Source organism: Marmota flaviventris, chromosome 7 (assembly GCF_047511675.1).
Source record: "Marmota flaviventris isolate mMarFla1 chromosome 7, mMarFla1.hap1, whole genome shotgun sequence".
NCBI classification, from domain to species: domain Eukaryota; kingdom Metazoa; phylum Chordata; class Mammalia; order Rodentia; family Sciuridae; genus Marmota; species Marmota flaviventris.
The window spans coordinates 68977794-69001082 of record NC_092504.1 but is presented as its reverse complement, the minus strand read 5'-3'; the positions used below and the strand labels follow the sequence as shown (position 1 = coordinate 69001082).

Genomic DNA, 23289 nt, shown 5'->3' with positions numbered 1-23289 from the left:
TACACTTCATGATAGAATTAAGATAAATGGATCCAAAAGAGCATTTGAAATTTATCAATGGATTCATTTAACAAAACCAGCAAAATTGCCTGAGTTTTAGGATAACTAACATTCATGCTTTATCTGCTCCCTTGGTGTTATGGTATCTATAATTAAGGCCTCAGTCATTTGTCATCACTATTAATAATAAAAGATGACCACACAGAAACTTTCATGAATTTAGTGTAACTTTGTTTTAAAACCTTTCTAAAAATCACTATTCCAAAGTCCTAGGAGTATGCAGTGATAGGGAGGATTTTTTTTTTTTAGTCTTCTGCATGGTATGATTTCTAAATTTTTTCTCTAAAAGTAAATAAGACTTTATTATAAAATTTAAAAATAAAAATAAAAATATTACCTCAAAATGGAAAAATACAACCATATAGAATGTTTACAGTAGTCGCCTCTGAGTCACAGAATTATGGATATATTAATGTATTTTCATAAGTTGACTACATACATCACTTTTCTGTGTGTATGTGTTTTTCAGAAACAAAAATCGCCTTTTGTTTTTAAATCTGTTGTGAATAAAATACATTTCTATATAAGTGCAAACACTTGTAGCCAATGATTTCTGGAGAAAGTTTTATTCATGATAAACTAGTTATGGGATTTTATTTCAATTTTCTTAAAAAAATCACCGGATACTAAGAATATAATGTTTGATTTATTTTAAATATGAAATAGCTATATTTTGAGAAAAGCTGCTAATATATTGCCAGGGAACCTTGGTTAAACACTGGAAAGTCATTGTTTACAATCAGATACTGTCCCTATAGAGGAGAACCTAGAGGCATTTTTGTCTTGGCTCAAAAAAGAAAATAAGAAAAGTGGAGGTGAAACTTTCTAGGTCCTCACACTTGCACAGGTTGTTGAATATTTGGAAGGCAAGGTTCAATGTGAATAAAAACATAAAAATAAGCCAGGCGCAGTGGTGCACGCCTATAAATCAGCATGGGAGGCTGAGTCAGGAGGATCACAACAAGTTCAAAGCCAATCTCAACAAAAGCAAGGCCCTAAGCAACTCAGTGAGAACCTGTCTCTCAATAAAATATAAAATAGGGCTGGGGATGTGGTTCAGTGGTTGAGTGCCCCTGAGTTCAACCTCTGGTACAAAAAAAAGAACATAAAAGTATCAATAATAAGTTCAAGTGATTAAGTCTGTAATACACTAAATCAGATATATACATATTTATGCATAAATATAGTTATATACATATTTTTCTTGGAGAGATGAAAATTGAAGGTATGAATGGAAGAAAAACCTAATTGAGAAAACTATATTCATTAACTCAGGTTTTAAACTAGGAAACATTTATCCTAATTATTTTCAAGATTAACATAGTTGTGCAGCTTGTCTGGAAATAGCTTCCCAATGCCTACAAGGGAATGCAGTAACTGCTTTGCATACAGATCCTATCTATTATGGCCCCACTGATTTCTCTAATGACATTTCTTGCCATTTTGCCACCCTTTCATTATGGAACACTCTATCAATAGGTATCTATTATACAACTCCATATCTTCCCCCAGCTCTAAATTCCTTTTTCCAATTTATCCACCTGGAAAACCTCCACAAATCTCCAACACCCCAGGTAGGAGTCATCTTTTACCTCATGCACCTTTTCCCAACCCTACCAGATGAGCACCACTCATTCCTTGGTGTTAATTACATTGTGTTTTCACAGCATTTAGCATTTCCATGGTACTCTATTGTGATTATAATTTTGCTTATATATTTTCCTCAGCAGGTGAGCATTTTTCACAATAAAGATAATGATACAGTTTGATTTTCTTTATTGAGTTTAGGAGAAACTCACTGACAGTTTTCCATAAGTAAGTTAAGATCCTTATTCTGGGACAAGAGAGAAACACATTTCAGGGGTTTTATGTGCCTATTTTAGTAAATGCCTTGTAAGAGAGAAGAAAACAAAAGGAGGTTATGTTTATTGAACATTTCTAGCTGGTTAGGAATGCTTAAAAGATTGAATTTTTTTTTCATTTCTTTAGTAATGCTTGTTTGTTCCAATATTATTGAAGTATCCTTCATGAAAACATACAAAGGCCCAGGGCATACTTGTGTTAGAAGCACTGAAGTTGAACATAACCAAGATATACTTCTTACTAAAAGTAAGTCTAAAGAAAAGTTGAATCTCACTGGGAGGGCAAAAGGCAAAACAGAAGGAGCACTGTATCAGGAGCAAGGAACTCTGATTCTAGTCCTCATCTGCCATTCATCAGCAATAGCCCTTTGGTTGCTACACAGACAAATACAAATAGATATCATTTTTTGTCCAGCTATAACATTTTTCAAGAAGATCTACTTTTTGGTGTTTAATTACAAGGTGTAATGAGAAAAGGGCACCTTGTTCTTTATCATACAATACTCAGAATAAGATTGTGAGTTATTATCCTGAACACAAGATATCCAGATATTATTTTTACCAAAATCATTTTACCAAACTCAGTGAAAGGGATCAAGTTAATGTGGAAAAACATAGAACATGGGGAATCAGAGTGGAAACGGATATGGAGGAGCTCACCAAACAAAATAGAAATATGATAAGATTTCGTGTCCGATCCCATGGACTCTCATTCTGGCATGGTGTGAGGTGGACTGAGTTGTTAACATGAATGGGTACGATTTTAGGTAACATCACAGGCACTACTTTGCCTCTGATCTCTATGTGATCTTGATCGTGTCACTTCATAAGCTCTAAGCCACAATGTTTTGATCTGTTAAAATAATCCTGGTATTCCTCACAGGTTTGCTATGTCAAGTAAAATAACAGATGCAGAAATGTGCTCTCACTGTCATAATATTAATGTGGGACCAGCTTATTAAGTTACATTCCTCTGGCCATATGAACTCAGATGTATCCAGACAAAATCACGGCCCCATCATCTTTTGCACTTTGGGTTATCTGAATCACACCTAAGCCTGGACTTCTAAGGGCAAAATGGGATTAATAACATCTACCTCAGAGCATTATTTTGAGTACTTCTTAAGAAAATGTGTGTAAATAGCCTTTGTGGACATTAAAAAATGAGTAGGAATCACACAAAAAAAGAAAACAGAGAATGATTTGGGTTTATAGTTGTACTTTCTTTGCTATTTTTATGAAATTCAATTAAAGGAATGAGAACCTTGTGAAATTATAATGCCTCGGGAATTTAAAATACTAAAGCAGAGTCTCGATCCAAATTCCTAATTAAGTTCTTGAACTTTAACACAAGAGGAAATAGCCTCAAGAACATACTGTCAGGGATGTTTACATAAACTAATCTACAATGACTCTTCTCTGATTTATACATCCCACAGATGTAGATGAGGGGAAATCGCAGGGTGATGCCTCAGCTCCCATCTATCAATTAATGAGCAATGATCACAGCTGAAAACCCCTGTTGCAGCTACAAAATGCAGTTTGGAGATTTTTCTTCTGCCACTGGAGACTTGATATTTGTGGCTGAGAAAATAAGGAAATAAAAGACTGCTAAGGAACCACGAAGCAACACAGAAATGATTCCCAGAGGAGTATATTATGTGTGTTGGTTTAGTACCATATCCATATTTTATAAGAGTTAAGGTGGAGCGGATGCCTCTGAGAATTCTTATTGAAGATGTCTCAGAAATTACTGAAAGTCAGTCGTGTTTACAGTTTGCCTTCAAGTCTATCCTTTTAACTTATTCCCCCCCAAAAGAAAGATGTTTGGGCTACAAAGTGTATCTTCTAGTAGATGTGCATTAAATATCTCTCATGAAGTTAGCGTGCCTGAGGGACTCGGGTATTCTTTTCCAGCTTAGTAAAAAGAAAATTAACATTAGACAAGTATAATCTGCTTGTTGGCCTCAATTAGCAAGTTCATCGGCTCCACATTAAAGCAAACAATGGTGAAGAAGCGTGAAGGATGGCTAGAAAATGAAGGAATTTGAGATGGCTTTAGTCTCCATCAGTTTCTAGTAAATCCCACTTGTTCTTGGCTTTCTTAGGCCTGCAATGCTTTTTACTTTTTCCTACTTACCAGGGGCTTGGTTTCATCTTCATCTTTGAAATAATAGAGCTGATCTCCCTTGAGCACAAACCAGCGGGTATGCCAGGTCTTGACAAAGCCTCCTTGCTTCCTCAGCCACCCACACTTTCTGGCGTTTTGCCGCCCTTGGCCTTGTTGGGGGTTCTCCGTGGAGTCATTGTTCTCCTCCATGATCAAGCTGATGGACTTTCCTGTTTGAGAAACACAATGAAAGGGAAAGACTAAGGTGCTGTGCTATATTCAATTCTTTCTTAAAACAGAAAGAAAGAAGAAAGAAAGAAAGGAAGGAAGGAAGGAAGGAAGGAAGGGAGGGAGGGAGGGAGGGAGGGAGGGAGGGAAAGAAAAGAAAAGAAAAGAACCAAGGACCAATCAACTTACTGGCCAAATTTCTGGATGAAAACCACAGACCTGACAACAACATGCCCAGAGGCATCTTGGAAAGACCTTGCTATGCTTTCCTGCCTCCTTAAATGAGTTTGGCTGCTGAATGAGGAGAACCTCTTTTTCCTGAGTAGACTTAAGAATGGGAAAGTTCTAGAGGTAATGTGTAAAGAAGCAATTTATGAAAATGACCAACAAAAACATAATTCTTAAGATGGGGGCCTGTGTGTCTGGTGCCTGCTGACGGGGCCTGCCTGTGCGGGCCTGGGATTACCTGAGCAAGCTCTAGCTCCACATGTGTTAACGTTTAAAGAGATTTAAAAAAAAAAAAAAAAAAAACCTCATTGGAAGACATTTGGTTTGCATATGTGAACATTTCTCAAGATGTATCCTCTTGAGAGTTTCTCTGGCTGGTTGGAAATTAGTGCAGCCAAAGAAGTTTGGGAGAAAACAAAAAACAAAAACCCTGCCTGGTCACTTGTCCTTCCTTTACCCCACTCTCACCTTCAGCCTTCAGGAATGAGTGGGTACCCCCACCCATGACATAGGGAAGAATATTCTAACGTGATATATGAAGAAGTGCAAGGCTGAATACTGTATACATAGCAAGAAAAGAAGCTAATTACAGGGAAAATATTAATCAATAGTTAGAAAGATGAACCACCGCAGGAGGACTGGAGGAGGTGAGCTGACAGGAAGACCCAGGGATGTGTGGTTAGGAATTAAGACAGATTTTCCTGCCTCAAAGGCTTCCTCCAAATTCTTGTGAAGGTTTATTTTTAAAAAATTTATTCAGGAAGTGAGACATGCACTTTCTCTCTTAGGTCGTCTTCTTTTTTGTCCTGGTAATGGAGATTGAATCCAAGAATGCTCTACCACTGAACTATATACCCAGCCCTTTTTATTTGGAAACAAGTTCTCAGTAAGTTGCCCAGGTTGGCATCCAACTTTCAATCCTTCTGACTCAGTCTCCTGAAATGCCGGGATTACAGCTGTGGACCCTTGTGCCCAGCTCACCCTTGTGTCTCTGACAAGGATACAATGATACAGTAAACTAATAAAACAGAATATTGCTGTTTGCAAATATTCACAAACAAAACCCCTATTTCATTATTTCTGATGGATTCCAGGAGACAAGCTACCTTTTTGACGGGTATTTATTTTTACCATTTTTTTTAACCAATTTGTGTGTTCACAATCTTGGTGATAAACTTCATGCATTTTGTCGTCAGCCCTTGGTTATTAATGTTTTTTCCTTGAAGGGGCAGGTTAAACCTTCTGATATTGGTCAAAGCATTTTTTAATGTAATCATGCCATTCCAGATTCAGCAATGAGGCAGAACTTTGGTTTAATTACTTTTTATTTTGATAATTTCACCCATCTTCTCAGTAGCTTTGCCTCCTCCTTTGACACACATTCCAATCTATCTCCTTCCTTGCTTTCAAAATCGTCTGTTCTCTGAACTCCTTTTAAACTTCAAGTAGGACACTGGACTGTTATCTGTCTTATTGATATCTACTTTTATCCTTTTTTATACTGAAATGCTCTTCTAATTAACACCCCCCTATTTCTACAAAATATCATGAAATTCTCTGCTATATGGGGCATTCCCATGGCAGTAACCACTGACTGCAGGAAACAGCCTCTCCTCCTGTGTGTGCTGGTATGTCTGCAGATTGGATCATGCCTGATGTTTTAAGTTTGTTATGCCCTTAGGGCAAGAACTTTCATCTCTTTTCTTTCACAGTACTTGACCTAGTATAAAGAGCCAAGAAAACTCTGCTCTAAATGAACAATAAATGGTGTAATATAATTTAGATAATAAGCTTGCTTATTTAGACCACTCTAAATAATCTTCTTTTTTCTTCTCCTGGTATTTAAATTATTAAAATCTGTACAATGCATTTACTCACTACTTATTCTTGACCAAACATCATTATTTATAAAATTAAATAGGACCATAAAACAAATATTTTAATATATACACACATACACACACCCGCACATCTTTATACACGTACATCTAGTATGCATTACAGAAAAACAAACTTTTGGGGGCCTCTTTTTTTTTCCCTTTCCTCTCAATTTCATGCTTTATATTAGGTTTAAAAAGTTCACTCAAAAATAATTCAAAGTAATTAGCAACTTACTATCAATCATATAGAAACACAAATGGCCAATTTCCCTTTTGTCTACTATTAATGCCATAGTGAAGAAAATGTGTGTACATTAGAATATGGTTTATGATTTTGCATGTTTCTGTTATTAATAAATCTGGCTGGAGCCAATAAAGCATTACTCATTGAAATCCTGGCTAAGCTACTTGTATTTTCATGACTTTATAATACATCAGAAAGTATTTTAATAATGCTAATTATAATGATTCATTAAAACAAATGAAAATAGATTCATCACATCCCTAAAGAAAAATAATGCCACAACTAGCTCTGGATGAATAAATTTAACTTTTACAAAAATAACCATGATTTTTATAGAGGATTCATGATATTTCTGGAGAAATTAAATGCTTCGAATTCTACCCTTCATCTTTAAAATAAGGATAATGAACTAGATTGCTTATAACTTCATGGTCTCTTCTAGCACTCTGAAATCTATCATCTCTGAAATCCCACAACTGTAGGAACACCACGTATCCCCCATATTTGTCTGGTGTATGGTGAATTTCAATCTATGTTTGATGAAATAATCAATTTTACAATAGGTATAATGCCAGTCCAAAAGCAAACACGATCTCCTTCTGAAACAAGATCTACCATTCTTGATCTTAGGAAATGAGACTATGATACTGCCAGTTGCAAAAAAAAAAAAAAAGTGATAAGTTGAATCTTGATGTTCCCTTACCTTGAATATCACAACTATATATCCAAAATACAGTACCTCCAAAATGTCACAAATCTCTTCACTTGGCTTCATCTCCATTGCCACCCTATGGCACCATTTAATTTTTTAAGGAGACAATTCTAATATACTTTCAAGTGGTCTCTCTATTTCTGTACTTAACCACAAACACAAACATACAGGTACAAGCTCACACATATTTCCTTCTTCAAAGAGCAGCCAAAATAAGGTTTTAAAAATTCAGATGAGATAATGACTCTCTACATTTAAAATTTTTATTGCTTTCCCATTGTACTTATTTCAAAATCCAGAGTCTGAAAGGCTCTGAATCATCTGGAGCCTGTTTACTTCTCTAACCTAATTTTATACCACCTCCTTCCTGCTCCTCTACTCCCCACACACATACATGCTTAACCACACCAGACTGTTTTCGGTTCTGGAGAGACCCAAGCTTCCTTAAGCTTTGATGCCTGATATTTGCTGATCTCTAGCCATAAACCACTATCTTGGGCTCTTTGAATGGTCTACCCCTTTCCATTAAAGTCTCAGCCTAAAATCTACCTTCTTCAGTAGGCCTTCATTAGTCACTCTGTGAATTAGTTCATCTCTCATTATTTTCTGTCCTGAATTGTATCCTCTGTTTTCCTCACACTTCCCTATATTTCAAGTTCTTTACCTGTTTATTTTGTATTTTCAAATTTTTTATTTTTTGTCTATCACCCCATCAGAAGACCATAAGCTTCACAAGGTCAAGGGCATGGTTTTTCACACTATAGTATCACCAGAGCTTTTAATAGTGTACTCAGTACACATCTACTCAATCAACACATGAAACTAGATAACAACCATAATAGAATTCCTAAAAGGAAATTTTTGAGGTTTCTTTCTAATATTATTAAATGTCTTAAAGAAAACTGTGTACTTTAAGAAATGTTTTTTTCCCCTCTGACATAGATTTCAGTTAGCATATTAAGTGTTCTTAAATACAATATTAAAATTATCAGACTTGGATAAACCTGAAATTGTCCTTTACAAAAAAATAATAATATTATTCAAACTTGTAGACGTTTTTAGCCTTGTTAGTAAATGTACATACTCAATTTGGTTTAGCACTAAAACAAGTACCATTTATTCACTTAAAATCTCAGAGAATGATTCAACTGAATCTATACCAGGAAAATCCTCTCACTGTAGTCAGGGCATGGAAGCAGAGTAGTAGATGAGATTACAAAACAGAATTATCTTCTTCATTACCAAATGAACATAACAGTGACAACATAATAAAGATGTAAATGAGTGGCTACTCCAAAATGAAACAAAAATTAAATTGAGGAATTAATTTGTGTGGTCATATCACTCTGAATAAAAAGCCTTAATTTGGGCTATTATAACATACCATGGCTTAGAAAGTTCCCATCATTTGATGGGCTTGTAGCTTTGAATTATTTTTAAATGGTGGAAACCGGTTCCTGCATCTACTCATATGGTTCTTTTTTTTTTTTTTTTTTTTGCAACCAGAGACTAGAAATGCAACAGCATTGCATATACAATCAAAATAAAATATATGCTCCTAACAGAATCTTCTCACCTCAAAAGGCACACACTTCATTTCAACAAAGAATATTGCTGAATATTATAGGTCAGATGAATATAAATAAAATGCCTGACACCAAAGAGTTGCAAAACATTTAAATTTATATAGATTCAACTACACATGGTCAGCAAACAGAAGAGATTAAGAAAGAAAGAGGGAACTAGAGCAGAAGAGAAGAAAGAGAGCAACTGAACTAGCAAAAGCAACTACACTTCGATGACTCCAAGCCACTCAATGAATGTATGCCCCCACAGTAGTGCCAAATGGAAGAAGTGCATCTGCAGACCTCTATCAGTGTCAATTCCCTGGCATCTGGAAGGATGAACATCTCACTGTGCAAATGTAGCCTTAGAGTTTGGGTGCACATGATTTCATGCCTCATGGCTCCTCAACACCAATTACTCAAGTTGTTCAATGTAAGAACAGTAATCTGTTTTTTGCTGGGGAAGAAAACAAAAACAAGCAATATTGGTAGAATATTGTGATTTATGAGAGATTTATAGGACTGGAGTAATTTGGATCACATCCTATAGTCACTTTCTGTGACAGCATTAGAATCCATTAGAATCAAACTTCTTTGTAAGATATGATTCCTCTGTATGCACTGTTAAGCTACAGTCAATATTCTTCTGAATTCTCTTTCTTATTAAACAAATAAACGCTTTGTTTTCTAGCTGTTGCTAACATGATGGTTTTCAAACATTCTATTGGCTGTATTCCTAAATGCTAGTATATATCTTTTCTATCTAGAAGGATTCACATTATGAACACAAAGAATAAGACAGCACGTGCATGCACATATATGTGCCTATACATGCAGGTAGGTGTGGGTCTACATGCATTGTGTGTGTTCTCCCTAGAGAACAAAATCCTTAAAGGCAAAATATTTGCTGATATTTTTTCTCATCTTTAAAATATTAAGTGCCATGGCACTGGAAAGCATGTAAGTATATGTCTACAGATCCTGATATTCTTTCATGAAGCAAAGAACATAAAACAACTTCACCACACAGTGTTCATTAAGCAAGCTGCTTGTGCTAGTAATATAGTCAATCTGTAAAATTAAGGGTTATTTTTATTCTTTCCTAAAACATTTCTCCAACAACTGTAATGGTACATCAAATTTAGAACATCAAATTCTTTTAGTATTCTAAATATTGAAATAATTTCAGGATAAAGTAACACTAGTAGTATTTTTCTCATCTGAGTCACTCCATGCTTGACATACAACAGCCATTCCTCTACTTCAGCTCAGCTATGGATGTTGAATGTGAATGGTGAATCCTACCAAACCTCTCTACATTTTCTAACTTCATCTGAATTGTCCCTGGATGCCCCCACCCTCACCTCCTAACCCTCACTATCTAAGGCAGAAGTTGGTGCCCTATGTGGAACTCTTTCCTGATACTATGGACTGGATGATTTTGTCCCCACCCCCAATTTATTAGTTGAAATCCTAATCTCCAATGTAATGACATTTTGAAGTGAAACTTTGGGGAGGAAATTAGCATTAGAAGTCATGAGGGTGGAGCCCTGATCTGATGAGATTAATGCCCTTAAAAGAAGAGATACAAGAATTTGCTTACTCTTTCTCTGTGTCTGTGCAAATAAGAGGACTTTCAAGCACACAGTGAGTTAGTGACCACCTGTACCAACCAAGAGAAGAGGCTTCAGAATGAAATGTTCCCGGCCAGAACTTTGACTTTGGACTTCAGCCTCCAGAACTGTTAAAAATTTGTTTCCAGAAGTATGGTGATTCCTCAGAAAACTTGGAATGGAATCACCTTTTGACCCAGGTATCCCACTCCTTAGTTTATACACAAAGGACTTAAAATCAGCATACTATAGTGACACAGCCACATCAATATTCATAGCAGCTCAATTCACAATAGCTAAGCTATGGAACCCACATAGGTGCCCTATGTGGTATATATACACAATGGAATATTACTCAGCCAAAAAGAGGATTGAAATTATGGCATTTTCTGAATGTTTTCTTTGATATAAGGAGGCTGATTCATAGTGAGATAGGGAGTGAGAACATGGGAGGAATAGACTAACTCTAGATAGGGCAGAGGGGTTGAGGGGAAGGGAGGAGGCATGGGGTTACTAATGATGGTGGAATGTGATGATCATTATTATCCAAAGTATAGGTATGAAGACATGAATTGGTGTGAATATACTATGTATACAAAGAAATATGAAAAATTGTGCTCTATATGGGTTATAAGAATTGTAATATATTCTGCTGTTGTATTTAAATAAAAAAAAACATTGCAAAAAAGAAAAAGAAATTATGGCATTTTCTAGTAAATGGACGGCACTGGAATCTATCATGCTAAGTGAAGTAAGCCAATCCCAGAAAACCAGAGGCCAAATATTCTCTCTGATATACAGATGCTGATTCACAATAGGCAGTGGGGAGGGAAGTGTGGAGGTTCACTTGGATTGGACAAGGGAAAATGGGGGGAAATGTAGGGGGATGGAAATGGGAAAAACAGTAGAATCAAACATAGCTTTCCTGTGTTCATATGTGAATACACAATCAGCATAACTCCACATCATGTACAATCACAAGAATGGGAAGTTATACTCTATGTATGTATGATATGTCAAAATAAATTCTACTGTCACGTATAACTAAAAAGAACAAAAAAATACAAAAAATAAGAAAAGAAAATAAAGAAATAAATAAGTTTTTATTAGTTAAGCCACCCAGTCTATAGACTCCTAAGCAGAATAACCAGAAGGTGTGTATGTTAACTGATCAGGACTCACAGCCTAGACTCTTTTTCTTGGACACTGACTTCACTAAAGGGGAGTCTTTTGGGAAATTCTCTGTCACCTACTTCTTCCAAAATCCTTAGCCAAGGACTAACTGGAAAAGGGGTACAAAAGGTAGTCAGGATCCTTGAATTATGAAAGACTAAATCTGTGCTACAATTTGTGCTCCAGAGTTATTCCACTAGATTAGGCCAAAGCTGGTTTACACTTAACTTTATTTCCCTGTCCTATGCTAATTCCCTCATTTCCATTCTTCTGAGAGCTTCCTAGTAAATTACTTGAACAATTCTCCCTCAAGTACTGGCCTTCGATGATGATTCCAAGTTGCAGGTGCCTCCACTTTTAGTACCCTCACTTTCCTTCCTAATGGTAATAGTTCAACACTGAGCTTAATGCCACTTTTTTCTTACCAAATATGACAAGACTAACTGTTGCCTTCAAGTTTCTATCCATTTTCCAAGCCCAAATAAAGCCACCCTTAATACTCAGCTTCTCAGGTGTGGGGAAGCCAAGAATAAGTAGAGTAAATTTGTCAATATAATCTCCTAGCTTATGGAAGGATGAAAGCAAAAGTGTAGCAGGACCATGCAACAAGGCAGAACAAGTATGAATGAGAGAAATGCAAATGAACGATGAAAGTGGAGGTGGAGACAGAATAGGTGAGAGTAAGGGAAAAATATTTCCATCATGAAAGTCTATACCTCTATGTTCTCTCCTGAGTCAGATATTAAATTATGTATGCTTTGATTTGAATTTGCTTTGATTGTGTCACTCAAAGTTTCATGTGCTAGAAACTTGGTCTCCAGTGTGGTGGTGTTAGGAGGTAGTAAAACCTTTAAGAGGTAAGTCCTAGTGGGAGGTAATTAGACCATTAGGAATGTCATCTATGGAAAAAATTCACAAACGTCTCCAGAGACCTTGAAATTCCTACAAGAGCAAGTGGTTGTAAAAAATTCAAACCTGGCTCCTGAATCTCCTTGGATTGTAATGTCTTGTGCTCTCTTCTGCTCCCACCAATGTTATGTCGTTTACTACAAAGTTCTCACCTGAGGCCAAACCAATGGGGCCACCAGATCTTGGACTTTCAGCCTACATCACCATGAGCTAAATAAATCTCTTTTCTTTACAATATCTAACCTCAAGAATTTTTTTTTTGTTTTTAGAAAAGAAAGTCAATATAATGTGGGTATATGGTTAAAACTTGAACAAAATCATGTATCTCTCTCCCCCACTCACACTAGTGCAAGTGCACATGTACACACACACACTCATTATAGCTTTACAGTTTAATGAATATTCTGGAAAAAAAAATCATACAAATACAGACTCAACACATCTCTTTCCTTTACTGATACTATTCTACTTTCTCTCTGAATCCATTTTTACCAAAATAATATTATACATTTTTTTCCACAATAGCAGAACTCATTTTATAAAGCAAATCAGGTCATGGTACTACAATGCTTAAAGATCTCCAATGATTACTCCTTTATATAAGAGTTAAATCTGAATTATTTGTCATGGTCTAGAATACCCAGTATGATCCCTGCCTACCTTTGCCAGCATGCTACCCCTGCATTTTTTAATTCATTCAATCTATATTTCATATTGTAGACCTCAATATTTCCACATTCATTTAGTAAGAAATCAAAATGACTTAATGGGACCAACCATACAAAAAGAAACCAATCTTAAGTATTTGCTATGTTTTTGTTGTATAGGTAATGCCTCATATTTGTAGAGAGAATCTGTTCCTTTTGAAAGAGGTTTTGAAGAAGGTATTTTAACATATACTTCAAAGTGTTTCCAATCACCACATCACTATCTGAAGCATAAGTGAAAAGAACAGCTATTGTAATTTCCAATGCTGATAAATTGAGTAGAACAAAATCAAATTAAAACAAAGACTTGACATTGATAGGATTAATAAAGTATTGGCAGATTTTGTCAATTGTACTGTTGCTCTTCAGGGTCATGGAAGACATCATTAGTTAATCGCCCTGGTGCTCACACCCCTGATGCCCTCTCACTATGACACTCTAGGCAGAATCAGTCAATCAATCACACATGGAAAGGAAAGGAAGACTTGGTTATTTCAGTTCTGTAAACAAACCAAGAACTAAAGATCTCCCTTAAATGTCAAATCAAAACTCAGGTATTCCTCAAAAGGAATGCCATTTGAAATGATAACAGAAGAGAAAGCCAATATATTTTCATGGCAAGAACTAATCATTTCACGAAAGCTTGAAGATGGCAAATATCATTGCATGCTGTAGGGCCACAGGAAAACAAAGAAAAACTGGAAGCAAATAAAAGGAAACAGGAATTGGATATTCCTTATTCTATGTTATTTAATTTAATTTAAGATTAGACTCTTTGAAATCGTATCAGAAACCTGATTTTCTAAACATCTCATGTTTTAAGCGCTTGTATGGCCCTCTCCGCTCTCACCCAGAACAATCATTTTTGAAAAGTTGTTTCAAACAAAGGAGGGTTTCCACTCCCAAATCTGAAAAGTAATGAATTATGCTACCCAAAGGAAGAGAGAGCAGGAGAACAATAAAGAAAAGCTTTAGCACATTGTGGGGAGAATGGAGAGAAGAAAGGCAAAGTCTGTGGGATGCTGAGATGGTCATGCCCAACTGGGGAAAACCACCTCAGCTGGGTCCTCTTCTCATAATCATCAAACGGCCTTTGTGTCTATCATTGATATAACCCCTCCATCTCTGTCCCCTGATGGTCATATTTTTAAGCTTAGATAAAAGCTTTTATGAAACACTACTTTCAATATCTGCTACATTCAGAGAGTCCAACTAAGAAAATCAAATGTTGTCGATTACATTATCATTTCAAGCCTGTCTGTGGGACCAGATTTTATTTGACCACAGTTAAAAGAAAATACAAGTGGGTAACTTTGAGATAGTCATTTGTCTAGAATGAACTTTCAGGTTTTCTCCTTCAAATGAAAGCCCTGAGGCAATTAATGATTTCCAATAAGGACTGCTTCTTCTTTGTCAATTAATCCTGTGGGTTGAACAGCATCAGGGTTGCTTTATAAGCCCAGGAAAATTACTACTCTCCCTAAGTATATAAATCTTGTCCTAATCACTGAACCACAGTTACTCTCCCAGTTGTTTATTATATTGAGGTACTGACAATACAACTTTTTCATTAGAATTTGAAGATGGTAGGGAGATGATGTCAAAGTGGGGAAAAAAAAGAATCTGACTGCTGTTCTACTTTATTCAGCATTATTCACATTATGGTGGACTTTGATGAGTTAAACTGTGGCCTTTGCTGAGATCCCCTTATTGAACATAGTTTTAGTGCTTTAAAGTAATTAATTCACACTTTAGCTTTAGGTGACAAAAAAATTGCCTTTACACATGAATACAATTAATGAACAGAGTTCAGTGAAAATCCTATATATTAAAAACAACATTTTAAAAAATTAGGTAGTTTGGTGGCACATGTATTATTTGTGATGTCCAGAGCTTTGGGACATCACAAATGTCCCCTTCTCCCGCATGCCATATTGTTATAGATGGTACCACTATACCACTGCTGTAGTAATAGACCTGGACTTAATTATTCACATGACCTGAGCTCAACAGTAGAAGTGACTGGCCCAGGGAATGAGCATGTGACTTAAGAAGGGCCCTGTAACCCTTCCCTTTTGATGGTTATAGAAAGATGGGGGAAGATATACATCAAGATTGACAGCATACATCTTCCCTGCCCTACAGAGCAAAGCTGTCTACAGACTGAAGCAGTGTAGACAGAGGCAGGTATGGGAGAAGAATAGAGAGAGCCTTGGAATATGGATCCAAGTTCTGGCCCCTGAAGTTCTGATCCCTGTGTAACTTTTTTGGATCTTCTAAGATACATGTTATTCTTCTCAGAAAAGTGAATAAATAAATCTTCTTTTGCTCAACCAAGTTTGAGTTGGTTTCAATAATGTGTTATGCAAAATATTCTTTTATTGTGAAAAAAAAACACTGAAAATATTTCTGAAATTTTTCCTTCAAAATGATAAAAAAAATATATGTTTAAAACACACAGAGTTTTCCTTACCTTGTATCACACACAAAAATTAATTTAAGAGAGATCTAAAACCTAAATTTGAAAATTAAACCTCTTATAAGAAAACACAGAGGAATAAATTCATAATCTGGGAAAGTAAATGTTTTTAGAAAGGATAAGCAAAGTAATAACATGAAAATTATAATAAATACTTTGTTAAAAGTTCCTTCTCTTTGAAAGACATCATTAAGAAAATGATTAGGCAAGTCAGAGACTGTCAGAAAACACTTATAAAGCAAATCTGCAGGGGCTGGAGTTGTGGCTCAGTGGTAAGAGAACTTGCCTAGCATGTGTGAGACCCTGGGTCCAATTCCCAGAACCATATATAAATAAATGAATAAAATAGAGGTCCGTCAACATCTAAAAAAATTTTTAAAAACCATATCTACAAAAGATTTATATGAATAAGATACAAAGAACTCCTACAACTCAAGAAAATAAAAGACAAAAATCTCAATTTGGAAAATAGGAAGATTTGAATAGGTACTTCAGAATAGGAGGTATACAAAAGTCCAATGATCTCATGGTAAAAGTCCCAACATCATTAGATATCAAATAAATGCATATTGAAACCACTTTGAGATGCCATTTCACACACATTTGAATGGCTATAGTTAAAAATACTCACAACACAAAATGTTGGTGAGAATATGGAACAACTAGAATTTTTATACATTCTGGCAGAAGTATACATGGTACAATCACTTTGATAAAATTTTTAGCAATTTTGTATAAAGTTAAATATGTTCCTACTTATGACTTAATAATTCTTAGATGCTTAAGAAAAATGGAATCCATAAGCTCACAAGAAAATTTGTATGGAAATGTTGATATTACTTGGTTTTATTTATTTATATTAGCTTCAAACAGAAAAAAAATGAAACCCACTGAAATGTGTATTGAAAGCATGATCCCCAGTGCAGCAAAGTTCAGAGGTGGGGTGTTTCAGCAATGATCGAATAATGAGGACTGTGACATCATAAGTGGATTAATCCATTTGATGAATTGGTAGCTGGAAAGGCTACTTGGATGTGGGATCTAGTAGTAGGGAGTAGGTTACTGGAGGAATGCCTCCAGAGGGTTTTGTTTGTCTCTGGCCCTTCTCTCTCTTTCTCCTTCCATTCTGCCATGAGTGGAGCAGCTTCCCTCTACCACACCCTTCTGCCATGATATTCTGTCTCACCTCAGAGCCATGGAGCCAGCTAACTGTAGACAAAAACCTTTGAAACAATGAGCCAAAATAAATGTTTCCATTTCTAAGTTAGTTTTGTCAAGTATTTGGGACACAGTGAAGAAAAGCTGACTAATACATCTATCAACAGTTAAATAGACAAATTATGGTCTAAGTAGGCAGTGGACTACTCCCCAGCAATTAAAAAGAAACTACATATCTATATGTATCAGTATATATATATATATATATATATATATATACTTTATTATTTGTTCTTTTTAGATATACATGACAGTAGAATGTATTTTGGCAAATTATATATACATGGAATATAACTTATTCTAATTAGTATCTTCTTCTTGTACATGACTCAGAGTTACCCTGGTCATGTGTGCAAATGCAAGGATAGGAAAGTTATGTCCAATTAATTCTACTGCCCTTCCTTTTCCCCTCGCCCTTCCTTCCCTTTCATTCCCCTCTGTCTAATCCAATGGACTTCTATTCTTCCCCTCCCCTGACATTCCCTTGTTGTGGGTTAGCATCCACATATCAGAGAGAACATACGGCCCTTCATTTTCTGGGATTTACTTATTTCACTTAGCAGAATGTTTCTGTGTGTGTGTGTGTGTGTGTGTGTGTGTGTGTGTGTGTTTGATAGTTATAAAATGTGTAAGTCAAATTAATAGACTATTGAGGGATATATATATATATATATATATATATATATATATATATATATGTACACATCGAGAGAGAGAGAGAGAGAGAGAGAGAGAGAGAGAGAGAGACATTGATGAATATCATATAAAGACTAAAAGAAACCAGATTCAAAACATCCACTAACCGATTCCATTCACATGAAGTCTAGAATAGGCAAAACTAGTCTACAGTGATAGGAATGAAGAAGTGGCTGCTTTTGAGGGTGGATATTGACTGTAAAAAGGGGCACAAGGAAAATTTTCTTTGATGATGGAAATGTCTTCTATCTTGATGAGATATGAGTTACATATTGTAGAGGCACTTGTCTAAACTCATGAACTATACACTTGATATCTGTGTTTCTTTAGTCAAATGTTCAAAAGCCCCATCTAAAATATTGAACTCTAATTAGTAGGTTTACTCTTTGCTGTGGTATGGGTTAGCAATGTACGATGCCATTCTGCATAAGAGACTTGATCATCCACAGATTTTGGTATCCATGGGGGATTCTGGAATAAATCCCTCATGGATATTGAGGGATGACTGCAAATGCTGTCTGTGTATGTGTGTGTGCATACTCATTTAATGTTCACAATAACTCCATGAAGTATATGCCATTATTGTTAGCACTTTACAGATGGAGAAAGTAGGTACAGTCCTACTACAAATAAGTGGTTGTTCCAAGCAATATATATATATATACACACAAAATGAACTCTTGTGTAGAATAGTCTAGTGCATTCAAAGGATCTATAAGAAAAGGTAAACACAGTTATCAACTATTTATTCTTTAGGACAAAATCTGATATCAGGATTTTCATCTATCTATATGTATATGCATGCATATTATAGATAAATAGATATAGAGATACACACACATACACATCCATGTTATACATAGCCTCATGTTCTCAATGTATCACTGATGTGTGCTTATTTATTTATTTTCATATATTTCATTTTGAGTTTTTACTTTTAACATTCTTAGACTCAGAAGATCCTTCCGTATGAAACTTTTGCCTTACTGACTTTTCTCTGTTCCCTTCAGCAGCTTGGCAGGTCAAGGAGTTCAGAGCTGGCTTTTGCCTGTTCTTTGCAGAAGCCAGCAAACAAAGCATAGCCAAGCTGCAGCACACTTGATATTCTCAATTCAGTGGCGGGAGGGGAGAATAAGGCTCATGTGCTTGGTCTTTATGAAGAGAAAATCCTCAGTGAAAGTGACAAATTCATGTTTGCCTTATAAACAAAGAAACTATAGAGCACTGTGTCATTTTTGTTGGGAAAGTAGAAAGATATAAGTCCTAAGAATTTCATTATACTATGACTAATGTGTGTTCACTCGCTCTAGATGTCAATATCTGTAGTCACCTGTTAAGCTCAGGTAGGCCTCCCGTAGATGCTAGGAAATTACTCATGTAAACCCCAAGCTCAACTTTCTTGGACTGAGGAAAAATAAAATGCTGAACAAAAGCAAAGGTGTTTTTAAATGGCAATAGAATTGTCTGAGAAAGATGAAAGATGGGGAGCTATGACAATAACAATTAGAATCCAGCATATTTTAATCTGTCTGAGAAGTTGCCTTGTTAAAATAATAATCATACACACAGGTAGTTTCTCATACATTCCAAATGCATCTGACAAAAACCCTTTAAAAGTAGAGCTGAGAACTCCACTCAAGAGAGAATCCACGAGGCTAAATTGGCTTGCTAAAGGCATAAGCCTAACAAGTATCTGAGAAGGGATGCAAAAGCACATCTTTTGACTCTTGATTCTGAAGGTTTTTTTTTTTTCTTATAGAACTACACTGCTTCATGGTTAAGCCTTGTATAGACCACTGCCTTACACTTTCTAGGATTAAAAAAAGAAAGAAAGAAAAAACCAAAGGAATGAATAAAGAAACAACAGAGCAAAGAGCAAGCACTTTATATATCAAAATTTAAATTGTTATAAAATGTGTAAGTCAAATTAATAGACCATTGAGGAATACTCTAACTGGTCTATTAATTCGACTTACACATTTTATAACAATTTAAATAAGTATATAAGTAAGCACTTTAAGTGAATATTGTAATAGTACTTACTTTCCATAGAGTTGCTTTAGGATTTCAACAATATAAATATTACATGGAGGTATTAAATGAAGGGCCATTTGCAAAAGTTCAACTACCAGCCCAACTTAAATTACAACCTTAGAGTAAAACAAAAAATGAAACATTTTAAGGAATGTTTAAAAAAATTCTGTTTGCCAGTCTGGGGTTATGAAATGTAACACTCAGATGAATCAACTGTAAAGTATGGTAATGTTTTCTAATACAACATAGCAATTTATGCTTAGTTTAAAAAATAATCATACCATCAAACTTAGAATAAACACAATTAAGATTTGCTTTGAGGTTCAGAAAACTCTTGGAATCTTGTAATATTATAAAATCAGTTTTTAGTTGTTTCATCATTAACAGGATGCTAAATAACCCACATTCAATTTCCCAGCTATGCCAACAGTTGATGATATTCTTCCTGTGCCCACAACCAACACATTCCTTTATTCCGTCCTCACCATTCCTTCCACCTGACCACCATTTTTCTCCTCTCACTGCTACCTGTTTCCTTTATACCAAAATGATGACTTCATTCCCTTCACCCAGTTTCAAAGTTTCAAAAGACACACTTCTCAGTGCTAATGCCAGAATAGTTATTCTCAAATATTAATTTAATGTAGTGCAACTGCATATTACATGACGTTCAAACTTAGCCTCATTTCAAGGTGGCCAAAGTAGCCTCCCAATGTCTTATGATCCATGACTCCCGCCACATGAAGCAGTCACCCAAATTTATCCCCTCAATTCAACTTTAACCTGCAGAGCTCATTCTTACTTCATCCTTCTTGGAACCTACAGCAACTAAATCATTATCCACATCATCAGCATCAGCATCAAGGGTAAGCAGTTAAATATGCTGATCACAGCATCAAGATGTTCATCTTATAGGCAAGAGTTCTGTCTTGCTGATTCCTGAGAAAAAAATTAGCCAAATAATATTCTTGGTAGATGTGCAGAAAGGTTGGTAACACTAAATTATTAAAGATATTTAAATTGGCCTCTGAGTATTCTTTCTTGTCCTCTGTTGTTTGAAAACCATTACATTAGATTTTAAAATTTTTATTGGTGTTTATTTATAAATGCCAATATGTGAGCATGTCAAGGAGTTATCACAAATTTGTACTCTTTAGAAGAAATTCTCCTAAACACCAAATTGTTTTGATGCATATTAATTTTAAAAATATGGTGAGTTGAATAACACACGAAAATTCGTGATAGTCATAGTAACATTATTTTCCATATCATAAGCTTAATTAAATGACTCCTTTTGGAACACAGTATATTTTGAATCTTCACAATGAAAAGAGTAGAAAAATATTTCAAACTTAAAAGTAGCAAAGATTTTTTTTTTCTATTTTATTTTCACTGAATCAACTTAAATTTATTGAAACTGTCTAGTGTCTGTTGGGTGGCAATCAACTAGCAAAGCCTAAAGAGCAAAAGTTACAAATTAAGTTTGCATTTAACAATAATAGAATTTCAAACACTTTCTTCTCATTATATGTTTTAGTATGATTCTTTCTGATTTATTTTATAGATCATGGCTCTTTATTTTATCAAACAATATTTCCATGTTAACTAAGATAATAAGTTTATTTATATTAAAATTATTTTAAATAAGTACCATGGTAGATTTAAATAAGACTATAAAATGGTTTTGTAGGAGTACAATTAAATTGTGAGTTAATTTTTTTTTTACTTTTTCTTACATTTTATTATGTTTTCTGCTATTTTTCTAGTGAAGACTTGGAAAGAAGAAAAAAAATTCTTATATTTGTAAAATGGAACATACAGGAAAACATTTTATCTTCATTTTTAACAAAAATACTGTTGTGTGGATATAGCATTGCTATATAGATAAAATAAATGTCTCTGCTTCAGATCTTTCAGATTGTGCCAAGTTCTATATTCAGGGACTCATTTTGTAAGTAAACCCATATTTTAAAATAATAATATTTTATTATATATTTACCACTTATATATCCCAATGATTATTGGGATATATAAATTATTGGGATATATTATTCACAAATTCAATGATCATACAGGTTAAATATCATTAGCTGTAATGTGGGAAAAGTGGAAGCAGAAATATTGGCATAAGCCATTTAGATCCAAAGGCCATTAATAATGTAAAGTACATTATAGTGCCAATAAGTATAATACTGGTACTTTATCATTCAATATCAACTTTCTAGTATAGGCCCAGAAACTACTGATAACTTATATAAAACATTAATTGTGCCAGGTGCAGTAGCACATTCCTATGATCCTAGTGGTTCAGGAGGCTGAGGCAGGAGGATCAAAAACCTCAGCAACTTAGACTCTAAGCAACTTATTGAGACTCTTTCTTGACATAAAAAATAAAAAGGGCTGGAGATATGACTCAGTGGTTAAGTGCCCAGGGGTTCAATTCTTGCTTCCCCTCAAGCAGAACAAAGCATTAATTGTGGAATTTATTTCAATAACTGAATTAGAACCTACATTTATATACTGGTATCATGCTACAAAAGACTTCCAGTTATGTTATCTACACTTTCAAATATAAAAAATCACAAAGCTATAACAAATTCGTAGATTTCAATGAGGAGGATGGGGATGTAGTTCAGCGGTTGAGCATGTACCCTGTGCACTGGGTTCCATCCTTAGCACCAACAAAACAAAACCCTACAGAGTTCAGCTAGGTTTACTGTTTCCTGGTAGGATTGTTTGCTAAAGTTAACAAGTCATGGTAAAAGAGTTCAAAATATTTTTAGGCCAGTAATTCAATTACAAGTCAATAAATGCATCAAGATACATTTCTACTAAGGGGAGATAGACTCAATGGATAGGGCTTTACTGATCATCTTCTGTCTTAAAGATGGTCACCTAGCGGTCATCACATTCCATAAGTATAATTGTTTCCTGGAACAGCCTCCTGATTAGGCTGAACCCTATCAAATTGCTGTCATCAAATAGATTTGACCTGCAAAAAGGACACTATCATGATTTAACACAATGAAAGCCAAACTAGTAAAAGTAATCAACATAGAACTGCAGTGCACTCAAAATACATTGTTCTTCCAATTGCCTTTCAGAGATAGGTTTATTTACACAAAAGATAGAAATGTTCTACTTCTTTTCTTGACCCCTGAAAATAAAACTATTGAATAAATATTTTAGGTCTCAGCATTAAATTACCTGTTTCCTAACTCATTTTATACCTCAAAGTCCTTGAAAAAGAAACTTCTGAGAATGACAGTCGGCTCTGCATATCCCCTTAGTAATTACCAAAGTGAAACATGAATTGCTTTTCTTCCAAGGTGGTATGAATAATCAGATTTTGCTTAGATTTCTAAATTCGATTCCCAGATATTATCTTCCCTAAATCATCAAACCATCTTTCAAGGTTTGTATGCATATACACCTTTAAAAAAGTACCCTTCCATCAAAAGTCAGGGGGTTGAGGGTACTCAGATACCAAACACAAATAAAATGTTTGGAGTTTATTAAGTGACTTATCCACCAAAAAAATGGGCTTTCTTTTTGTACATTATAATGACAA

The 23289-nt window shown here is 35.1% G+C and overlaps 1 protein-coding gene across 3 annotated transcripts in view; it reads right to left on the bottom strand.

Annotated features, from left to right (window-relative positions):
* Positions 1 to 23289, bottom strand: part of Arhgap24 (Rho GTPase activating protein 24) — a 482648-nt gene that overhangs the window by 390535 nt on the left and 68824 nt on the right. For all 3 annotated transcript variants that reach the window (XM_071614402.1, XM_027939807.2, XM_027939806.2), the window contains one exon: positions 4063 to 4262. In XM_071614402.1, the coding sequence (XP_071470503.1) occupies positions 4063 to 4242 (180 nt within the window). In that variant the 5' untranslated portion in view covers positions 4243 to 4262. The remainder of the gene's footprint in view (positions 1 to 4062; positions 4263 to 23289) is intronic.